The sequence below is a fragment of the Blennius ocellaris genome, assembly GCF_963422515.1.
Source record: "Blennius ocellaris genome assembly, chromosome: 11".
Classification (NCBI taxonomy): domain Eukaryota; kingdom Metazoa; phylum Chordata; class Actinopteri; order Blenniiformes; family Blenniidae; genus Blennius; species Blennius ocellaris.
In genome coordinates, this window is record NC_137660.1 from 14,151,475 (window position 1) to 14,175,819 (window position 24,345).

At 40.4% G+C, this 24,345-nt stretch overlaps 1 protein-coding gene across 1 annotated transcript; it reads left to right on the top strand.

Moving 5' to 3' along the window:
• The first annotated feature begins 396 nt into the window (after positions 1-396).
• Positions 397-24,072, top strand: pamr1b (peptidase domain containing associated with muscle regeneration 1b). The gene is made up of 14 exons (XM_080504869.1): positions 397-589; positions 7,190-7,366; positions 8,327-8,452; positions 9,183-9,297; positions 12,704-12,921; positions 13,622-13,729; positions 16,146-16,316; positions 16,480-16,671; positions 16,776-17,633; positions 17,729-17,905; positions 19,044-19,110; positions 19,266-19,495; positions 20,919-21,277; positions 22,042-24,072. Exons 1-14 carry the CDS (start codon positions 433-435, stop codon positions 22,621-22,623), a joined length of 3,537 nt encoding a protein of 1,178 aa, XP_080360995.1. The 5' UTR covers positions 397-432; the 3' UTR covers positions 22,624-24,072.
• The last annotated feature ends 273 nt before the right edge of the window (positions 24,073-24,345 follow it).

Below are 24,345 nucleotides of genomic sequence, written 5' to 3' on the forward strand. Positions count from 1 at the left end.
TAACTAGGTGTGAACTTGAAAAACACCGAACGCACACTCGTGTGTGTGTGTGTGTGTGTGTGTGTGTGTGTGTGTGTGTGTGTGTGTGTGTGTGTGTGTGTGTGTGTGTGTGTGTGTGTGTGTGTGTGTGTGTGTGTGTGTCCATAATGAGTTAAACATAAAAACACTGAAGCTTACATTTCATTCACGAGGAATGACGTCGTCCCTGTGTGTGGAGCGAGGGGAGTATTTGGGAGACTACTGTAAGTGTGACTTCTTGCAAGCCTTTTGACTGTAACCTGAATCCAAAGATGTGAGAGAGCGAGAGAGAGAGAGAGAGAGAGAAAGAGAGAGAGAGAGAGAGAGATGAGGGAGTGGGAGGGAAGGATTGCAGGGCTGAGAGTAGGTGATGTCAGCTGAGTTCAGAAAGTAAACAGAGTTCCAGACTGCAGCATGCTGTCTGCGGGACCGGGTCTGCAGCTGGGGCAAACTCATGGGGGCGCCCAATCAATCCCCTGGACCGGCACCCGTATTTCTAGGAAAACCTGGCTGATCTCCATCACCCTCTTTGTTGTCATTTCGCTACCCCAAGGAACAGCCTGGCCCTACGGTAAGAGAATTGGAATGACTCTACCCTCTGTGTTCTCCTCATTCTCCCTCTCCCTCTCTCTATGTTTGGCAGAGAATCCTGGGGCTTTGTTCTCAAAAAGCCGGCATCAGCACTCTCGTCATCTCCTCCGTTATCTCCTCTCCTCCTCTATCCCTTTAACAGCTCTCCAGCAATCAAAAACACATTTAAAAGAAGACTGACAGAGACACAGTGATGTAAAATTATTTTTCCCCCCTTATATATAGGGACAGTAAAGAAAGATACCACTGACAAGTTTGTACACTCTTTATCTTCACAGCTCTTGTTATTAAAAACAGCACAAGGGGGCTTGTCCTGTTTAGGTTTGTTTACCGTCCCATCAAAGTGTGTTCATCTACTTCTCAACTCACTGAAGTTGTGTTCATGGTTCCTAAAAAAAAAAAGAACACTGGAACACTAGTTGGATGTTGCCACACATTCCTTGAGGTGCAATGAGAGAGTTTGCGTCCTCATGGAGCTGCTGAGTCTTGGCACTCATCTCCTCTTGTGCGAACGCCTCTCTATGCTAAAGTGTTGTGATTGAGCTCTCCTTGACATTGAATTTGACTCTGCTTGTTTACCCTGGCTGACCACTTGAACTGCTGCAGGAAGACATGAGTCACGTTTGAGTCAATCCCACTGTTTGTCGTAATGTGTGTATCATCTTCTGTCTCCAAGACTCCCCATCAACCCGCCGCTCTCTGATTCCCCTTTGCGTGATTCCCAAAATAATAATCTCAATTTGTACTGTGGATCATTTTTGGTGAAGGGTTGGGCAGAGCAGCTGTGGTGTTTGAGAGAATTTCCCCCGGCAGATCACCTACATGTGTTGTTGTCAGCTGAATCACTCTACGCATGGCTGCTTTCATAATCAGCTGATGATGGGCTTTTTTGGGCATGCAAAAACAAAAAGGACGAGGTGAAACAATGCATTTGTTTCCTTTTGTGGATTGATTCAACATGTAATGTGCATTCCAGTGTTTTTTTTCTATTATTTCAGGTTGGTGTCTCCATAGAGCTTTTTTTGATCTATGTCAGACTTCCTGTTCAAGATCCCCCACATGTGATGTCATGTTCGACTCAAGCTTTCGGTTGTAAATGCTGAAAACAATCATCACATCTCCGACTTCTGTTTTGACCAATTAATTGGCATACATAGGCACATACCATTTTACCACAGTGGATAACAGAGCGGGGGGATATTTCGTTAGGTTTGCGGCTTCCAGGTTGAGGGAAGTTTATTTAAAGCAATTGACAGGATGACCTCTGGGACTGAGATCAGGATATGTTCAGACACACGGTGACCACAGAGCTCCCCTGGGACTTTCCCTGTTCCATGATAGCTAAATCACTCCAACCCCAAAATACCAGACAGCTGTTGTGGGCAGTAGGCAAAAGGAATTGTACACTTGAACATACAATCCATGCACAGCTCATGTACTCACAGCCGCTGTAAAAACATCTATTTTTCCATGATACATCAGTGTGAAATGAGCTCCATTTTGTAAGGAAGGAACTATTTATTTAGCAGTGTATAAAAACTATACCTCCACATTTGCTTCAGGCAACCTTTTTGGACACATTTTCTCTCTTAAATACAGCAGGGGACCAGTGGGATGTAATGACGTTGTGGTGAAGACTTTGCAGAGCTTCATGGTTAAATGAAGAGGAAAGTGTCTGTGCTGCTGGATGCCACAAGGGGAAAGTGAATGCAGTTTTCTTGTAAAGTGGGGATAGAGAATGTTGAAGCAGTTGTTTTCTTGCAGAAGCTTAGGTGATCATCTTGATGCAAAGCTACAGCCAGTATTCAGTTTGCTTAGCTTTGCACAAAACCTGAAAATGAGTAAAACAGATAGCCCAGCGCAGCTCAAAAAGAGAAAAAAAAAACCTTTCCTCCAGAAACTCCAAATGATGGGTCAAAGTTTATACGACCCTGGGCTGGTGTTACTTTTTGCTTTATTGTACTCCCACATTGGTCCCAATTGTGCTATGTTTCTCTTTTCACGAAAGTCAAAAATATGGGGCAGGCATTCACTGAAATCCACTTCAAGGACAGACACATCATGTATAACAGAGATGACAAAACTTCAACATTGTGCAGAGGTTGTGTTAACCATGATTAACTCCCACGGAAGCGCTGAGGTTTTGTCTGCATCGAATGTAGCTGCTCTGCTTTGTTTGGAGTTAAAAATAACTTGGCTATATTAGCGAAGTGAAGCAAAACTCAAGCAGATAAGATAGTTTCTGAGGCGTCAGCAGGAAAGATTGAAAGTAAAAAAACAAGCGGTTTAAATGTCACAGACCACAGCTGCCTTCCTTAAAACATTTGAACATAAAATGTATATCCAACTCATCTGATATTTTGGAAAGAGTACTTTATCAAAGTTCATCGGGTTGCAAAATGGCTTAAAAAAAAAAAAAAAGATAGACGCTGACCTCAGCTTTTAGTCTTCTCTCAGTCCAGAGAAGGTCATGTCCAGAAAATGATGGCATGTTTTGGAACAGATGTGAACTCTTGAGGCACCCGCAAGGTCAAATTCAGCACCTGCAGCAGATTTTGTGGTGCGTTAATCACAAGTGCAGGTTTTCCAGAAGCTTTGGAAATGCTGCGTGTCTGCTCTCCATATTCAGACAAAACACATATTAAAAAAAAAAAAACAACAACAAAAAAACAAAACCCTAAGCGTAAAACCAAGCACTCATACTTTGTCCTTGCTCTCAATCTGTTGGTAGATCAGCAGGGTAAAAAGGTCAAACATAAGGTCACCGCACACACGCGAATTGTCATCCCATAATGACATCAGGGTCTGGATTCACTTCAAAGGTTTGCAGGCTGGCTAAAAACCTTAAAATGTCCGATTTTGTTGTATCCCCAACAGGACTCTGGCTGCTTTTTCTGAGATCTTTGTCGCTGGCCATTTTATTTCCATGGCTTATTAACATACGCACCTGTTGACGAGCACATTTAGGAGCTCAATGTCTGGAAATGGAAAATGCAGAGTAAATCAAATGAAGCTTTACAAACGAGGTAGAAGTAGAAAAAACAAAACGCATTACCGATCTACTGTCTGAGTGTGTTTCTTTGGCTTAGTGCCAGTTCTTTCTCACACTTACACACACTCACACGTGCATACACATGCACTATCTCTGCCCAGGGAAAATATGTAGACATCATCAGACATACTAAAACACAAATATTAGACAAGTTGGATGGAAAGAGTGCTGCACAGCCATGAGGCACAGCAGCAAGACAAAATTCTCTATCAGATGAATTTCTTCATACTCACTGTACCTTTCTGACAACTGTCAACGTTCCCACTTTGTGATTAAACCCACATTACCTGGGGCCAGTGAGCATAGCTACAGTCATTGGTTCAATTATATGGGTCTTTACATGTTGGTGCAATGTTTTTCAGTCTTTTTCAGTTCCTGTATTTGCATAAGACACTTAAACACAAGGTTGACAAAAACATGGCATCTCTATAAAGCAAAAACATTGACGGACAAGTCAGTCACTCGTACTTGCTCATCAGTTGACTCTTACCCACATGCACTTGCACACCTGTTCAGACTTCCCTATGCTGCAGAAGAAGAAAAAAATCCACATGAAAATTGTTACTGTTGGGTCTATATTTACCTGCAGGTGTTGACCTGAAAGCCTTCACAAATACATTTTTACAAGGCTTGTTGCTGAAATGTGCAAGAGCCCCTGCCAAAGCAGTGGTTATACAAGGATCTTGAAATCAGCGCTTATTGAGGAAAAGGGGATTGCCGTTCAGAAAAATAAAAGATACATTCCAGCGTGTGTCCGGCCCTGGGGGAGAAACCTCAGAGTCATGCCTCAGAGAAAATCACAACAGCCTTATCAACGGAGCTGGAGGCCGGCAACCTGAGCTTATTATATGTGTGTAAACATTGAAAATGCTGCGGGAGAGGTTTATTTACCCCAAGCAGGAACGTAGAGAAAACAGCTTATGGAAATCTGGAAACTAAACCCATCATATATGGATGTAGCCTGAGCTGCAGAGTGTGGCCTAAAGGTGAGACAGAAGATGCATTTCCAGACCTTACACTAAAGCGCCGGTAAAGTAAATACAACCACAGGACCTCATCTTCATGTTGAAGGACAAGATGCACATCAGTGATCCATGTAATGATGTTACCAGACCAGCTTTTAAAGTCTTTTGACCCTTTCATGTTTATGTGCGATAAATCAGGTTTCACAGTCTCTCTAACCAGTGTTTTTCACAAGGAAGTGGAGAAGTTGTCCCATGAGAGGCAGTAACGGTGTGAGTAGCTTTTAATTCCCAATTGGCTTGAATCACACCTTTTAACTATTTTCATTTGAGAATTATAGAGTTGGTCCTATTTGTTTAAAGCGGTAAAGGTAACATATAGATACAGATTGAGAACATCTACAGCCTCCTATTTGGGTCAGATTGTAACAAAAACAAATCAAAACTCAAATACTTTTTGAATGAAAGGAATTGGTTGATCTGCTTACATTAAACCAAGAGAGACTGTTTTAACTATAACAATTTAATTTAGCTTTTTTTTTTTTTTAGTGCAGACTGATTAGCAAACTGGTACTGTGCAGCACCGTAGTATAATGGCATATGATGGGTTTTGGTTGTGGTTTGAGGGATTTTTTGAAGGAGTCTGCATGCTTTCCCTTGGCCTGCATTATTTGTATACAGATACTCAGATAAACTAGAGTCCAGTATGTTTTTGAGATTAAATACTCAGAGTAGAAGTGGTCAAAGGTCTGAACGTGTGTGTGATCGGATCTAATCAGACCTTTATAGATAGTTATCACATCTTAGCTGCACAAAAAAGATATTTGTGTTTCTGTTTCATCATTAAAAACCTCAATAAAAACATACAGATTAGACTTTCTGTTGTGGCTTCTGAACAAAACAATTTTCGGCAACGATTAAAGTTTTCAGGGAGACTCTGATGTGACAAGTTTTCACCTGCCTTGGATTAAACAGTAATATCTCTGCTATTTTTCTATTTGTGCATGAGTCATGGGGCTGTGCGTGACCTATGCAATATGTTTTCTTGTCTCAACTGACAAATCCCAAAACACACAGGCCAAGCCCATGCCATGCATGTTTGTGGTTTATCACACATGGTCAAAATAAATCCACAAAAATGACAGTCTGAACTGAAAGTGTTTTTCTTGGGGAAGTGACTTCAGCTCAACAAAAAAAGACAAAAGAGGAAAAAAAAGCTCTGGATTGAAAAACAAAGTTAAGAGGCAGTAGGTTAACGTTCACTTTTTCTCGGCACCACACTTTTGCTGGTGGTTAGACTCATAGTGGGACTGTTGTGCAAAAATGCTGTAGAAGGTCCTAGTGGTCTGTCATTTTTTTTTTCAGAGATTATCTAACACAGCAAGAGTTGTCTCGAAGGTATTGTTCAAATATAATAAACAAGCTTACAGGTGTAAGACACAAATCCATGTGATGAAATGCTATTCGAACACCTTGGAAACAACCAACAATCAAAACACTGCACGACTTGTGCAAAAGGTGTGTTCTTACAAGACCTCGATTTAAGTTGACCTAGTGGCATTATATAACCTACTTTTTCTGTGAGTCATGTTGCTATGATTGTCATACCTCTTCCAAGAGAAGTACGAAAAAGAGAAAGCCAGACTGAGACAGAATTTACAATATAATTAATGAGGAAGGATAGTTGGGACATCTCAACGTTCCAGGACATCTGTGCTTCTCTTTTCTTGATGACCATCAACCACCAGGATCAATCCTTTGAACTTGTTTTAGTGTGACTGTGTTACCATTCTGGTTATACAAAGATTCCCGATCGACAAATAAACCCAGAGTGCAATTATGGCTAAATAAGACTCTGATTTAAGGGAGTGAATTATGGTCATGGCGTGGAGAGGAGGTAGAAAATGTTATACTGACGCTCTGCCAAGTTTAAAGTGCAGCTTCTGTTAGTTCTCAATCCACATCTGCCACAGTAGAAATTCGACTTGTCTGTCTCAGCTTTTAAATCCACTGTTACATAATTGCAGCAACTCAAAGGTCCTTGAGTCACTGGCTTCCAATCCAATGAAACATCACATCTATTGAGTTAAAACTTCACAAAGACGACAGCGAGTGTTTACACTCGTGTTCGTGTCCCAATGCCAAAATGTCAGTGTCGGGACAAATGTGTTGCCTGGTGAAATGTGAGGCAAATGAAAATAAATACAACTTTCTGATTAATGATTGGATTCTGTCTTCCCTGATAGTGACCTTACCATTTTGGCATGTTGTCTGATGTAATAGGAGGCAGTGAACTGGGGAGTTCTGCTTCTCCCCGAATATTAGCTTGATACCATACGGCAGTGGAAATAACCAGTGAAGAGCAGCAGCTGGGATAAACAAGCAGCTCACCAGTAACCTTCCACTGCTCCTAATGTGTACACACCATGTGCTCACATTTTCCTTACCAACCAAACACTGCAGTGCAAGTTGGACTCAGATTTGTGTCCATGTGTGATGTTAGAAAAAAAAAAAACATGTTTCCTGCTTGTTTGTGGTGATCCTGGCATTTTTTCTTCTTCTTCAGACTACAGGTACCTGTACAACCACTGTCCAGGCCCCGAGTGGAACATTTTGTGTCGAGGCTGCTGCGAGTATGACGTGATCCGCTGTAAGTGCCCTCTTCAGGGGACTCCAGTGGGCTACGCAGTGCCCTGCTGCCGCAACTCCGTCAACGAGTGTGACCCCTGCATTATCCATCAAGGTACGGTCCCTCTAAAAACATTCAGCCTTTGATCAACTCTATCAAAAGAACCTACTCCTCGATCGCTATGGAGCTTGTGCAGAATCAAGTGGCACTTGTCAATAACAAGCTTTTGGCATTGTGGCCTGACAAGAGATGTGACGAGAAGGATGAAATAAACGTTAATATTTGTGTTTGATCAAAGTAGTTTCCAAGCCAACTTCATGTTGGCTTCTCTTTTTGCTTCACTGGCAGGATCCTCTTCAAATCTCAAAAGTACAGTGGTGAATGATGACACTTGAAAACATAATTTGTGCATGTGCATGTTAATGAGTGCAATAGTCAATTGGGAATCTTTGGAAACATGTTGCAGGCTCACACATCCTTCATACCCCGCCCCCCCCACCCCCCACCCCACCCCACCCCAGCCCCCTTTCTAGAAGTAGGTAATGTTTTCCTTACAGCTTGAATGTGCTCATTTTTTCCTTTATGGGGAAAAAGCAGCTGTTCAGATTTGAATGGATACCTGTATATCACAGTTTACAGGGTGTTTTTTTTTGTACACTAAAATGCAGTACAGCCCCTGTGTGAGCTCATAAATCAGTACGAATGCATACCGATCTCATTTGTGTGTAAAAGTCTTACCTGGAGTCAGGTTGGATGTTGGTCTTCTTCTCCCCACAGACAGAGCAGTCTCTTAAGTGAAAATCCATCCTCTCAGGAAGCCATTTCGGCGCGTGTTCTGCACATTTCTATTTCAGGGAGATATGTTTTCACATTCTGTCGTAGTGAAAGATGAGCTCAATGACTTTAGCAGAGTTTTTGCAAAAAGTCTGCAAGAGATTCACCACTCAGCTCAAACTGTTCAGATAAAACTTTCCATACCACCAAAGGCAACTTCTTTGAACCATTTTTTAAATGTAAATGTCTCAAGTCTGTCTCTTATTTCACTTAAACTTGTTTTCTGGCACTATACTTTAGGTTGCAGCATTTTTGAGAACTGTAAGCGCTGCAACAATGGGACATGGGGCCCTCGAGATAACTTCTTCATTAATGGCGAGTACTGCGCTGAATGCCGACCTGGCTGGTCTGGTGGAGACTGCATGAGTGAGTCCTCTCTCGCACATCTTACATGCCTTCACTGTCAATTATCTGTTCTTCTATAAGTGAGATGAATGCCATCCACTCTATGTTCTTTCCTTCCTCCCCTGCTGACTCGTCATAATCTGGAACAACTTTGCCAACTTGGCAAGTTGCCGTGTTCCCAGAAGATTTTCCAAGAGGAGCTGAATGACAAGTTGGAGGCTACAATCAGTCGTCCTGTAAAACACTTTAATATGTAACATTTGAACACTGACTCCAGGCTTTAAATTGAAATATTCTACCAAGGGGAACAACGTGCATGCATTTAATTAAAAACAGTAACCATGAAACCCTGCAGAATGCATTTTTGCCCATGTGTGCATGGTCTAATACTATTGTAAATGTTGTTGTACATAGCGGGGACTCCACTGTGACTTTGAAGCCAAACACAACCATTGTTGGTTTGAATGACAATGCTGAAAATAAAATTCCACTTTTTCTTGTTCGCTTTCTCCCTCTTTACCAAGTTGCTGGGCCCACAATGCACTTTATATGAGGATTCTGGATGAGTATTTATGATAATTATTATGTGGTTTGTATGCACTTTTTCTGTGCAATGTTTTTTTAAGTTTTTATGTCTGTGCTTACATGCTTACTCAGTGTGGGCTGTTTTAAAATACCCCTAGGTGATAAATAAAGTATTTTGAACCTTGAATAATCAAGTTTTCCACAATGTTATTTCCGTGTCTTTCAGAGTGTGGGGGTGTAATTCGGAAACGACAAGGCCACTTGGTGCTGGAGAGCTACCCCAACAATGCGCGGTGTGAGTGGACCATACAAGTGGACAAACCGTTTACCATTGATCTCAGGCAAGATCACAAGCTTTCATTAATACTCATGTGTTGTCAGTTTTGACTTCAATGTGTTTTGAGCTTACAGCTGTGCCAATAGTTTACTGAGTCTGATACTGGAACAAATGGTAACATCACCATGGCAACATATGCACTTTAATGAGCCCAAATGAAAATAGCGTATGTCGAGCATGTATATAAAACCAAAAAACTTGAAAAACTTGGGTGTGACACAGGTTCATAAATTTTTTTGCTGGAACCCTCAAATAATGTTTTTGCCAAAATAAATGTGTCAAAGATTGTAGCAGTTCTGAGCAAAATTCTTTATAGACTAGATCTATAGACTATAGTCTTGATCATAAATATATCACCATGTTGGACTTACTGTGAGGAAATGTAGTGTTACACTTGTAAACAAGGCAATGAAGCGGTTTTTGTAGAGAACATTTCAGCAACAAGGTGTGTGTTTATATTAACAAACATTTACAGCTGAGAAAATGAATGATTTAAACCCAAACACATTCAAATAAAGATGGCTATCAAAATGACAAAAAAAACCACTGAGAATAACTAAATTGTAAAGATACAGTCCTACATAAAATAAAAACCTGCTTTATTGTATGTAGCACCAGAACAATTTGTTCTAAATATTTGATGCATGAAACTAAGAGCAGCTTCTGGATGTTTGGTTCTTACTGTGGAAACAGACAGTAGGTTTGATCCAGATGACCTGAGAAATCTGGATGGCGCATAACAAAAGATATGAGCTGTACTTTGGACCGAAGCCATTCAGGGCTTCAGAGGCGAGAAATAATACTTCTGAAATCAGTTCTTTGTGTGACAGGAAACCAGTGAAAAGACCTGCAACCTGGACTGATGTGGACAACAATAATTTCAATGCTCTTTGGCTCCATAAATTGCTAATTTGGCTTTATCTTTGTGAAGAAAACATTTGGCACATACAAAGATTGACTTGCTCATTACATTCCCTCAATATTTATATAGGATCGTAAATGCACGTTAGAAAAGAAATAACAACATTGATGAAGATTGTTGTCTATATGACAACTATAACTCACCAAAGCAAAATAAAAACATTGTCCAGGACTAATCAATCAATGAACACGAGAACAGATTAGGGGCTCTCGGTAGCAGGCACTGCCAGACTCAACAACAGATGAGGAGAGAGGAAGGACAACGAGTAGAGAAGTAATTCACAGACAGACTGAAAACACATGTGCAATGAGAAAGAATTGAGACCTCACTGCACTCAGTTGAGACAATGTCACAATGACCAAGGTGGAATGTGTGTCACTGGGAAGATGTAACATGGCAAGAAAACACAGACAGATAAAGTAAAATATAGACCTGATTGCTCTGGTCAATTGCATCCGCTAGCTATTGATGTTTCTGACCTGACCAGTCATCCATATGTAGTTTTTAGTTTTTCTTCTTTGGCTTTTTTTCCCCTCCCAAGCATGGTGACCAAGTTGCTTTCATCTCAGACTTTTTTCTCTGCAGTCATCATTTAGACTTGTGTGTCTGTAGGTTAAAAGTTTGGCGATGTCCGCTGCACACATGCCAACAAATGAACTAATAAAGCTCGGTCAGGATGAAGTAATGCATATTGGAATCAAATCAAAAGTCGAAAATCTTCAATTCACGTCAGTTCAGCTTCATGAAGTCATACTTGTTGGAGTCTTCACTGTCTGGAATCTGCAATTGTTATTAACAACTGACCGGCTGATGTGAAATTTCCAGTCTTGTCACATATTTCTGCATCATGTGTGACATAGTCTGGTGGCCGGTTTACAGAAGAGCTCGGAAACCACAACAGGTGGTTTTCTTTCTTCATTTTTCTGGAAAGTTAATCCTGTTTCGTCTTGTGATAGTTTCTATTCCAGTCAGTTTCTCCATTACCCATGCAAAGTTTTACAGGCAAACATTTATGCAGGCCGTTTACCATTAAAAATAAAAAGCTCCACACCACTAAAGTGAAGCTGAGCATGCAGGGCATATCCTATGTAAATCATATTCAATGGTTCCATGCAGTATTTTTTTAACAACATATATGGACCTGTGTCTGCAATAAAGATTAATATCATATAAAACACTTGACTAAACATTACCACTGTCAGTAAGGTGACACAGACGGATTACAGTTCCAATTCATATGCAACCGTGGCTGCGAATGGGTATCGCATTTTTGTATCCTCATTTTGTGAAATAAGACTAACAAAGCCTGAATGAAAATATCAAATGGAAAGTTCTATATTTGTGGCTGAATAACTGGAGAATAACTGTCACAGGTTTTAATCTGTAGCAACATACTGAATGTGCCCAATTGCACCTGGCATTAATTCCTTGAAGCACTGCTGTATATCTCATTAGTCTTTGCTTTCCTGGCCCAGGGCGATGTGATAAGGAATAAAGCTTAAGGATTTGGAGCTATTCCAGTGTCTTATAAGGAGTTCATCAGCTCTTCATATTAGCTAAAGTCTCAAGCCAAGATAATTCCATCTCAAATCGATGAAAAGGGAGCTGAGCTTTTTGTGTTTTTACTCATTCAGCCAGCTGTCTTCACAACGTCACACTCCAGCAACTTCATACTGAAAACCTCAACACTTGACTTCTTGTTTAAACAGGCCTGAAGCAGCTCCATCAGAAACATATGGAGGTTGAAATGTTGAAGACTGTGCTCGCCACTGCTGCTATATGTTTGAGAAATCTAATTATGTAATCACCATGCTGATTCAGCATTTATGGATCCATTCCATAGACATTTTAGACCTGCTGGTGTGGAACGGGAAGATGCTGACTTGAACCGGTTTATTGGCTCCATTTATTACCAGACGAAAGAATGTAGTGACACTAATTAATTGGTGTCTCATAATGCGTCTCAACAATTTAATACCCATTGAACAAGGTAGATATTTCTTAAGAAGCCCCCTAAAGCTTGCACAGGCCACAAAGTCAGCAATAGCCCTCACATTTGGTTGCATTGTTACATTATTGCTGTCAGCTCTCAGCAGTGATCTTACCTCCTCTAATTTTAAGTAATACATCTCAGCTTATATAATCTAGGAGTAGATTTGCAACACACAATTGTTGTCGTCTTGCTTGCTCATGCCTGCCTTTGTTAGAGAATCTAGTGATCAGTGTTTCATCGAGCCGTGCAGCACCTCCAGTCAAATGCAACGCTAAGAAAAATGTGAAACAAAAACACAGCTTTCACCCATGATAGCAATAAACTACATATTAGAAGGGGAAATCACCTCACACATCTGTCAGGAGTAGTGTCAACACAAAGGGGCCTCATTAAATCCATAAATAGTTGGATTTCAATAAACAGTCCATTATAAAAATGACCTCAAGATTGTATCAGTTGTTTGCAACATTTTACATGCATATATTGTACTTGCAGGTTTATGATGTTGAGTCTGGAGTTTCATCACACTTGCCGTTACGACTTCGTGGAGGTCCGAGATGGAGACAGCCTCAACTCACGTGTTATTGGCAGATTTTGTGGGAACAACAGACCTCTTCCGGTTCAGAGCTCTGGCAACAGTTTGCACATTCTCTTTGTGTCTGATGGCTACAAGAACTTTGACGGCTTCTTTGCCACTTTTCAGGAGAGTTCAGGTATGTGACTTAGATGATATGATCAAGAAAAACAAAAATGCTAAGATATGCAAATATTGCTTCTTTACTTCAGTATAATATTCTCCTCCCGAGAGCCCTGAAAGTTGAACCTTAGCCATCGAACATAAAGCTAAGTCATTATTCTGTATCAGTAGTCAACTGTAGTTAGTCTTTAATGCCACAATTAAAAAATGATTTGTAATTTTATACTTGAGGAACAGAAGCACCGTTTGGAGTCATGGGCCAAAACACATGTAAACAAGAAAGTCGTTTCCATGACACTCAGGGTCCTGTGTGTAATAAAAAGCCTTTAATAGTGCATGACTGGTACCTACATGTTTAGGCAAAAGCCCTCATCAGCGTAGTGCCTGCTTACAGGCTTCTGTAAAAGTGTTCTTAGATTTTTCAAATGTCCTCATAGTCAGGGTCCATAACTCAGGCACACATACTCATACTCATAAATTCCCAGGAGTGAAGCCAGATCTACTAAAAGTAAACAGACCTTTTTTTGTGTGTGTGTGTAAATCCCTAAAAAACATTCGGGAATTAAAAACATTTATTTGGCTCCAGCTTTAATATATTTCCCATCCTCCAGCCTTGTGTTGGTATCCCTTTCTTTTTGCAAGCAGACTGTAAAATCTCCTATTCATAAGGGCAGCAATTCTGTCTATCTTTAAGTAATGCATTTGTATGTTTACAGCATGCAGCTCCTCCCCATGTCTGCATGACGGGACTTGTATCCTGGACAGTTCCTACACTTACCATTGTGCCTGCCTGGCTGGCTACACAGGCAAAAGATGTGAACATGGTGAGTAAAATTAACCAACGCTCTGCCATGCAAGTAAAGTCATGACAGTTTATGTTTTGGGAAAATACAAAGGTGGGAAAATTGAAAAATGCAGGCAGCTTCTATAAACAAAAGGGAGATTGAACTAGAGTTCATAGCATATTGTAGGTGTGACTTAAATGTTCCATCTTTCTTACAAAGTGTGTCAAAGACATGCATGGGCTTTACTGTACTGATGTTTTTGAAATCCCTGAATGGTTTTGGTTGACTTCATTAGCATTTGAACATGCTTAGTTATGAGAAATTTAACAAGAGTTAATTTTTCCTTTAAGCCTTTTTTTATTTTTTTTGCCGTTGTTGCTGCCCCGAGGCAGTGATTCACTCTCACAAGGGAAATTTTTGTGGTCTGGACTGAGTTCAGGACAGCTGGTCAGTCCAGTCCCATCTGCAGGCTTTCTTTAAAGAAATACAAAAACTTAACTAACGAATATAGTTCTGTTAAATTAGGACACGTTACTTTTACAAAAATGAATGACAAAATTAAAAGGCCAAAGATGCCCACACTGTCCCAGATAAAACTTGTGTGGCCTATTCATCATGTGGGGTACTGTTTCCTGTGGGTATGGTTAGAGGTGCTTTGCCTTAAAAGGTCTTTTATTTATGGACGTGTTACCCTAAATTGTGTGGGGTTTGTTTTCTTTAAACCTATCAAACCTCCCATAAGACCCCACAAAAGCAGACTTCATGAACTCCACTAACTCTTTAACTTCTGGTGTTGTTTTCCAAGGTTAAATTCCAGTCTATAAAACTAATGGTGAAACAATTCTACGTCTATAATAAGGGCCAGCTTTTCCATTGGAGGAGGTACCTATAAAGAAGGCAGTCGTTTCATTCCTCACTGTGCACATTCATCTTAACTCCCGTGAGGAATGCTCAGCTGTTAATTTCAATGGAACAACTCTAATGTCTCACATTCTGCAGAAGAAATGTCGTCTACATTTGTGCCCCAGAGTCATACGGACAATTTTAAGCATGAGCCTGACACCATCCATATTTAATACTTTCAATTACCAACCTGTCATCTGTTCCAAGCTCGGGCTAAAAGTCTTTCTCGATGAGAATTTGGGATGCATGATCACAGAAACTCATGATGGAAAAAACACTCTCCCCCCTTTTCTTTTCATTTTTGACACACTTTAATCTATTCTCAAGTCTAGTCTTTTTCAGAGAGCAGCACGGAACATAGTTTCTAATGTATTAATGAAAGGAATGATGATTTACTGACAGCATGTGTGCTTATGCATAATATGTTATAATTCTTCCATAATAAATCCCGACATATTTTATGATACCTATGGAGACATTTTCATATGAAAGATTAATTATTTTGTGAAAACACAATGAAACGTACAGCACCTGAGGGTGCATCTTTCTTTTTGTACTTTTGCAAAGGTCAAATACAGTTTGTGTTTCCACTTGGAGTTGGCCGTCAAAATTATGCATTCCCTGAAGGAGTGAAGGTTGAAAACACCATCAAGCAAAAACGCCCCAGATTACAGGGAGGGATCCTCAGTGTCAGGCTATAAAACCACAGACAGTGCGTTTTATGGATCCAATCCCGCTTAAAGTCAACAATGTAGAAAGTCTCCAGAGGGATCTTTACACAGCCAGTGTTGTAGCGGTATGATAACTGTGGTGTTAACATGTGTGTTTTGTGACCTCACTGGTGGGTGGTGCACAACCGTATCACAACATTTTCCAGCAGAGTTGCAGTTTATTTTTAAAATAGGAATGGACACAGCAAACCACAGGATGATTTCATCAATTGTCACTCAAATTGTTTCATTATATAATGAAATTAGACACAAAATGTTTCATAAACACATTGTGCATCACCTCCTCCTTCCTAAAATCCTTTTTTTTTTTACAATGGAGACAAATTGAACAGTTTGACTAAATCTTTTTTTATTGCATCTAATTCTTCTTCATTCACATGCCATTTATTATAATCCGGCAGTAAATTGTTCACACTTTACTTTGATGGGAGATATTATTCATTAATGAGCCTGTAGGGCAGTGTGCAATAGAAGTTTTTCATTAAGACTGAGGAGTCTTTCCTCTGGCCACATGCAGGACGAGTGATCAACACTCTCACCTCACAGCAAGAATAACTCCGGTTTTAATCCAGTTTGGGGGCCTTTTTGTGCAAAGTATGAACGTTCTCCCTGTGCATTTGTGTTTCCTCCCACTGTCTAAAGACACACATTGCAGATTAAATAGTGATTCTAAATGTAACTGTGTGCGGTTGTCTGTCTCTCTGTGTTTTCCCTGTGATAGATCATAGAGGGACTGATGAAGTCTTCCCTCTATATATACCTAAAGAGAGCATGTAACCGCAAATAATATGAATAATTTGCATTCTTGTAATTCAACACAGTGGTGGGATGCCACAGACCACCGGTGCCCACCCATGGATCTACAGAGGGTCTTTTCCTCCATTCTGGTGCTCGCATCACTTATCGTTGCGACCCAGGATTCGAGCTGCAGGGGTTTCGTACTGCCATCTGCCTGAAGGATGGCACCTGGAGTGCGCCTGCCCCCCAGTGTGGTAAGACAGTCAAAGGAATAATTTTCTTCCAAACAATTTGGGATCTCGCAATGTCATGGTGTGTGCGTGTGTTTTTGATTTGCTCGGCATTGCACAGCCTGCATATTGCCTCAGACCATGGAAGAAAGCAGATTCGCAGCTTGATTTTCTTTCCTGTCTCCAGTGCCAGTGGAAAGAGTCTGTACTTTACCGCCCAAGCCAACACATGGGGACCACTTCTTGGTTTATGGTCCCAATGACGTCCTCATCGCTTTGCAATACCTGTGCCACAAACCGTATGAAATCAGAGGGAGCTCCCAGAGGACCTGCCTTCCAAACAACACATGGAGTGGGACCCCTCCTCTTTGCACAAAAGGTGAGACAATTAGAAAACTCCAGAGCTTGGAAACATTCAGCATAATGAGCCAGATGAAAGCAAATGCATCTGTAATTGTTCCTGTTTATGTTTTGTGCCCACAGTGAATAACACTCTTACTAAAGCAGAAATGGACAAAGACAAAGCGAAAGAACCAGGCGCAGGCGAAGAAGTAGATAAACATAGTGACAAAGATATCAGCGACGCTACAAAGAAAGGTCAAGACACAGCTGGAGAAAAAGAAAGTGTTGGAGGGGAAGATATAAACATTGGGCAAAAGAATACAGCAGTCGTCCACACGGAAGATAAATACACTGTGTCCATTCCAGAGAAAACTGCAACTGAGGGTAGAAATAACGGAGAGCTTGAGGAGAGAAATACTGGGTCAGAAAAACCCACTGGAGGCACACAAGATAAAGTAGACAGTAAAGACCCAGATAACAGCCTGAATACAGTCGAGACGAAGGAGCCAGAGTCACAAAAACCACCGGAGAAAAAAGAGGAGGGTCCAAACACAAACCTGGAAACAGAGAAAACTAATGTCACTGAAATAGTTAGTAAAGACAAAGGACAAGGAGAAAAAGAAAAGAAACAGGAGCAGGTGAACGGAAAAAGAGACCCAGACAAAGTTGGGCCAAACGACACCAAGCTGAGGACGGTCATATCTGAGGGTGACAACACGGTGGAGATCTTCGAGCTGGAAATGACAAAGAACAACACAATGAGGTACGAGAACAGAGACACAAAACAAGTAAACTACACCGTCGTATCGACAACTTCAGGGAGGAAAATCATTCCCACCAGAGTCAATGTGACCATGTACAGAGCAGTGGAGGAAAAATTAACACCAAAAAAGGAAGAGACAAAGAAGGAATCTTCAGAGAAAACAAAGGAGGAGTTGGAAATGGAGAGGGAAGAGAAAGAGAAAGAAAAGGAGAAAGAAGTCAACCAAAGCTTTGTTGGTAAGAAAAAAAAAAGAAAGACAAGATTTATTATTCACTTCTGATTGGCATTAAGCCTCACTCACTCTCTGTTCTGTTTTTTTTTTTTTTCTCAGAAAAATCCTGCCCACCTCTGCCTCGGCTTTACCACGGCTACCACCAGACAGTGCCCGGGCTGGAGCCTGAAACAGTGGAGTTCATGTGCAACCAATCCTATGCCCTCAGTGGGGACTCCAGGCGGACCTGCCAGCCAGATGGTACATGGAGTGGCAAACAACCACTGTGTGTCAGAGGTACTGTCGTCTGTCACAGGCTCCTTTTGCTTCACCGCCTCGTGAATGACAAATAAGATTGTCTGAGCACAAGGTTTTCTTTTTTAAATATACTATCAAGAAGATCAGCACGTAGAATAATGTGTCTCCTATTAGAAAATCGACATAGTGTCTTTACATGTCATACACAATAAACCTGTGAATGCAATGCCGACTAAATACGTGGTTCTGAAATACTAAATAAACAGAGATAATAGATGTTAGTGGAAAAGGCATGCTGGCAGTAAAACGTTTAAATTCAAACATGAATTAGTACAGATAAATATCAATATAAATATTTTCAGCTCTTTGCTAAAACGTTGGTAGTATAGTTGTCCACTGCCAGATGAGCCTTTTGAATTGAGCATGTTCTCAAGTTTTCCCTATTAATTTGTTTATTTGTTTTTGTTTTGAAGATATAGATGACTTCTTCAAGGCAAATTAAATATTTTGAGAAATGAGCTCATTGTTATTGTTGTTCAATTGTGTAAATTGCGAGTGCAAGCTTTGAGGTAACGGATACAAAACAATCAAAAACAAAACAAACAAACAAATACTCAGCAGCAGCCAGCTGGCTTCCATGGCACCGAAGATAATCAAAATCAATGACTGTAGTACCAATTACAAGATGGTTCTTTTCTTGCATTTAACATTTATTAAATCAAATATGGAGGAAAACCCAACCATCCTACAAGGTCATCAACAGCGGCGGAAACCTCTAATAGAACTAGAATCGGAGGCGGTGGCCAACAATTTGAAAGGATCATAAACAGCTGGACCAGGAAGAAATTAAAAACATGTGGTTTTCCAGGTCCAGGGGTGTCAGCAAAGAAACCAAGGAACAGGAACAACACAAAGCCATATGAATAGAAAACTGCAAAATAATCAATGCAGTGCTGTCTTTCTGCAGATTATAGAGCACAGACCACAAATAGGAGACAGTTAATTATATGTATTGTTGAAAAATGCATAACTAGTGAGGCGAGGAGAAGATTCAGTGCACTGAATGATGTTTTTGTCAAAACTTAAAGCTGATTTACTGGAAACAAAAATGTTCAGGAGGACCTGAGCCAACCTAGTGTTTTGCATCATGAGTTTGTGTTCCTGTGTTTGTGTGCAGCATGTCGAGAGCCCAAAGTGTCGGAGCTGGTTAAACAAAGAGTCCTTCCCCCCCAGGCACCTTCCAGGTCCGTTCATATATGGCTTATGTTATAAATCAAGTCAATGATTTGTCATGAAATATTCAACATCCACGAGTGCTGCACAGTCTACGCTGGTGTGATGTTTCATTAGTGAAGACTTGAAGGTGGTAATTCTCTGGTGATCTCTTTTACATCCTCAGAAAAACACCTGTACACAAGTTCTACTCCTCTGCTCTGGGCCAACTGCTGCAGTCTTTCAGCCCAACTAAAAGCCCTCCAGTGCTTTCACAGTTGCCCAAGGGCTTCTACCATCTGTACACGCATATAGAGTACGAGTGTGCGTCTCAGTTCTACCATCACTCCGGCAGTTCGCGTCGCACTTGCTTGAAGACTGGGAAATGGAGCGGACGCCATGTGTCCTGTTCACCAGGTGAGGGCAGCAGAGGACCACTAGTTGTCTGATCACTGAAACTCCTCTTCATCATCATCATCATTACCACAAACGTGGAAAACCATTGCGTGCAACAATTTAAACACAGATCTCAACTATCATGTGGGATTGTAAAATTGTATTATGATGTCAGCCATATGAAGTTATTGTCTATCTTATGAATTACGTGCACATGCGTCCGTCTGCTCCCTATCTCTCACCGAAGCTCCAATTTAAACTGGAATCAAAAATGCAACTTAATATCAAAGTGAGCACGTGGAGAACAGTTTGGACATCATTGGTGCAAAAGAGCATTTGCCACTATTTGTTGTATTTGGTTCATGTTTTTGCGTTTGTTTGTTTTTTTCTAACTTTAAAGATACTCTGTCATATTATTTTGATAAAATAATAATAGTAATTATAGTGCTAGTCATAAAAACTGCCATGATTACATTCCATTGATGTCTACATGTTTTGCTGTTGTTCAGGGTATTGAAATTAGCAAGCTCAACTCAACTTGTCCGATCTTGCAAATCCATCATGTTGGTCGTCCTCAGTCCAAATATAAAAACAACAGAATGAATAGGAAACACCACAGAGGCTGCAGCAGCACCTGAAAGTTACAGTACTAACACATTTACAGAAAGTGAAAACAAACTGACTGCTGCCACCTAATGCCACAAAAGGGCACAACTTTAATTTTACATATTGCTCCCTTTAAATTGAGCAATATGTTATATTGTATTAAATTATATAGATACAGATATAGAGTGATATAGTTTATCACTTTTTTTATTGAAATTACCTCTTTGTGTGTGTGTCCTCAATCACTTTCTGTTGTATCTCTTAGAAGGCTATCAAATCATTCACAGCATCTTCCTAAACATTGCCTAAACTCTCTGAACAAACTGCTGTGACATCTTATGGTTTCTGTGAGCTCTGTTCAACTGTAATAAAACAGCTCTGCACACTGTCAACAAACACTCAATTCATTTTGTTGGTTGGGGCAGACTATGTTATTGAGGAGCCGCCCAGAGCCGCTTGTGCCATCATTTAATACTGAGTTCATTTCAAAAGAACATTATTTTCCTGAGAATAACATGAGGTAGAAGAAGCCTCGTGCTGATAAACTCGGTTTAGAAAGTCAATTTCCTGCCTACTTCAAACCTCCACTCACTTTTCACATGGCTGTGTGGAGTTTCTTTAATATGCTCCTCAGTCTCTACCTTTTTTTTTTTTTGTACATTTTTGTTAACAATCTTTGAACAAGTTTGAAACAGAAACCTCCAGAAGAAAACCTCAAAAACCCAGCTCCAAATGTTGAGACAGTCTCAGTGTAAATCCATTTATTCCCATGTTGTTTCCTCTCCTCTCCCCCTTGATTGTGCTCTCGCCTCTCATCTCGTCGCCTCCTCTTTGGCAGTGTGTGGGAAGCATCCCACCTTTAACCCACAGAGGCCAGAAGAGGCTCACTGGCCTTGGCTGGCAGCCATCTACCGCCGCTCCACCAAGGATACAGAGATCAAGGTGACGAAGGCAGACGGCCAGGCGGGGTCCCGAAAGAAGGACAGTGCAACAGGAAATGGCAACTACAATCAGGCTTCGGACTGGCAGCTGGTTTGCAGCGGGGCTTTGGTCAACCAAAGGAGCGTGGTGGTCGCGGCTCACTGTGTGACAGAGCTGGGAAAGGTGTACCCTCTGGATACCGCCAAAATCAAAGTGGTGGTGGGGAAGCACTATCGTGATGACCACAGAGAGAGTAAAGGTCTACAACACCTGAGGGTAAGCTGGTGGAGAGTTTACTTGTTCATGCTTCTTTTTCACATCGGCGTGTGAATGTGTGATGTGTCAATGGGTCAATGTGCAGCACCCTGGGACGGTTCAGTTTACCATTGACATGTTCAAGTTCACACCAGAGGTACATTTACTTGGCTCCCAGTAAAACAGCATGAGAGACAGTATGTGCTGAGTGAGACATACAGTTATATTGGTGCTTATCATGACGATACTTTTGCTTTATCATATCAATATCTGAAATCATGCTGGTCAGCCTTTTTATATACACACTTTATAGATATAAGTCCAAACCCGAAAGATAAAAGCTTAGCTTGACACTTTGTTTTCAAACTGTTTGCACAATCCTTCTCATTTCAAACACAATAGTCGATGTCTCTTCAATAAACCCTCCATCAGAGAAGAGCATATTGACTGAAGGGATTTTGTGAAATATTACAAAAGTGGCTCAAGCTGCTTCATCAATGTGTGAAGTTATTCTTGTTGATTTTTCAGCTCAGAACACAAAGAAAATTTGGAAATACTCAAACACAGCAAAGGCCACAAACTAAATCCAAGCTACACTCAGTAAGAATAAATGTTTTCATCATAAAGTTTGGTCTTCCTATTTAAAGTTAGCATTCTTACACAGCAAATCAGACAATGAGCTTTTCAACATTGTTTATATCCGCTTTATATATAAGCTAAACAAATGGTGCAAATGCTGCACCAGATCTTCATGACCTACTCAAATACATCTTTTTCTCTTTCAGGTGGCCTCTATTGTTGTTCATCCAAACTACGACCCCAATATTCTCGACTCAGACATGGCGGTGATCAAGATGTTCGACAAAGCCAGGGTTGGAGAGAAAGTCTTGCCCCTCTGCCTCTCAGAAAGCCAGGAAGAGGAGCTGACCTCAGGTCAAGGGCTTGTCACCGGCTGGTCTCCTCTGCCCGATTCAAGTTTCGGCTCTGATGAGAAGGCGAGGGTCGGCCTCGTTCACCTGGCTGACGTAGTGCCATGTGAGCAGCAGTATGCTCGTAGCGGCGTGCCCATCAGTGTGACAGACAATATGCTCTGCGCCAGCCAAAAGCCTGACTATGGGTCTTCGAACATATGTCCCTCTGACACTGGAGGGATCCTTGTCCTCCCTGCTGAGTCTGAGGACCAAACCAGCAACAACAAGAGGCTCTATCCCAGTTTTAAACAAGCACAAGGGGAGAAGAAAGGGCTTTGGAAACTTCTGGGACTGGTAAGCTTTGGATATGATCAGGGGGAGTGTGACCCCGAACTCTACACAGTCTACACACGTGTTGCCAACTTCAAGCACTGGATTGAGAGCAACATGAAATAAAACTCATCCAGTCATTATCGTCTACTTTGCCTGTTTTAAAGTGTATTTTGTCTAATATATTTTTTCTTTTCATGTAATGCACAAGGGCATTATCTTTTTGAATGCAGAAGCAACACTGGACAATACAGTGCTCAAACTGAAGGGGGTGCTAACACATTGTATGTGTTGAGCATGAACCTTTCATCTGAAGTTTCAGTGTTCAGGCCTCAACCTGAGCTTGAAAATGACCAATGAACCAATCAGCTGAGTATTTGGCTGATGATGGTTTGGATTGTACTCATGTATATATATATATATATATATATATATATATAATGTGATATTCTGAATATATATATATATATTCATTCAGAATATCACATTATATATATATATATAATGTGATATTCTGAATTATTATATCAAATCCATGTGACTCCTGGGATGTACATATTGTAATGAGTCACTGAAAAAACTAGACGTTTTTGAATTAAACTACATGTTGGTGGGGAAATTCGTGTCGGGTTCTGATGATTATTCCTTTGGATGCAAAGTTCAATATGAATGTACTTGAATTTTTGCAACATGGAGAATCACATAATTATATTGTGATCATGTAAAGTAAACACCTTATATTTTCTCTGTGAAGCACATAGTGGATTTGTGCTGTGGTGCAAATGAATTCAGGTCAGGGCAGCACCATTTTTACAACCATAAACTGAACACGTTACTCACAGATCAGTTACCTCCGTTGTGCTCAAACTAAATCAATTACTTCAATTCCTGACTTTTCTTTTTGATTGACAAACATGTTTACACAGAGGACCTGCAGCTTATATTGCCTTCCAAAAGAAAACACACTGTGAGAGGTATTCCACTACTTTACAGTACGTAAACAAGAACAGAGTTGAAAACAGGATAACCCAAATATGAATATTCAAAGCACAATATAATGCATTTCTTGGAACCATGAAAACACTTGAGAGAAAAGGATAAACTTCAGAGTTAGTCTAACTTCAATAAGGTTTTTCAGGTTTTTGTGATGGTTTAGTGGTTATCAAGCTCCTCGTATAGGTAAACAGGGTCATAGCTTATAGTCAGCGTTCACATGTGGAATTGTTTGACTTGTGACTCGTCTAGGGTTATTTTACATCAATCAACTTAACATGTAAAATTGTGATAAACTTTGTATTAAGAAAGAAAGAAAGAAAGAGGAATGTTAATTAGTATTGCCATGTAAACCTGCGTTTGCTTTGTCAGAATTTGTGGAATAATTTTCCAAATATGTTAGTTATTATTGGTGTTTTTACTTGGTTCTCTTTGTTTCTATTTGTATATGTACTGTAAACCTATTTTTCTGCAGTTAGTAAAGAGCTTGACGTTTAGTTGCTGCTATTCTTTTCAGAATTGAAGCTGTTTTCTCTTCGTATGGCCAATCACAAATTCTAATTTAAAAAATAAAAACAAAACTCTGACTAAAATCTTTTCTTGTATTTCTTTTTCTTCTGCTGGATATTAGAAGTTTAGCCATGAGACATTATACATAACTCTTCGGGTCCAGAGTTTTCAAGTAGTCAAACAGAGTTAATGCCATTTAAAACATTTCCACACTAAGCAGAATTCAGACAAATAGGTGAAAAAGACAAATCTTGTGTCTGAGCTTCATGTGTTTTATTCCATGTGCACAGTGAGCAATAATCTGTGGCTAATTGTATTAAGGGTAAACATATAATGGATAACCTT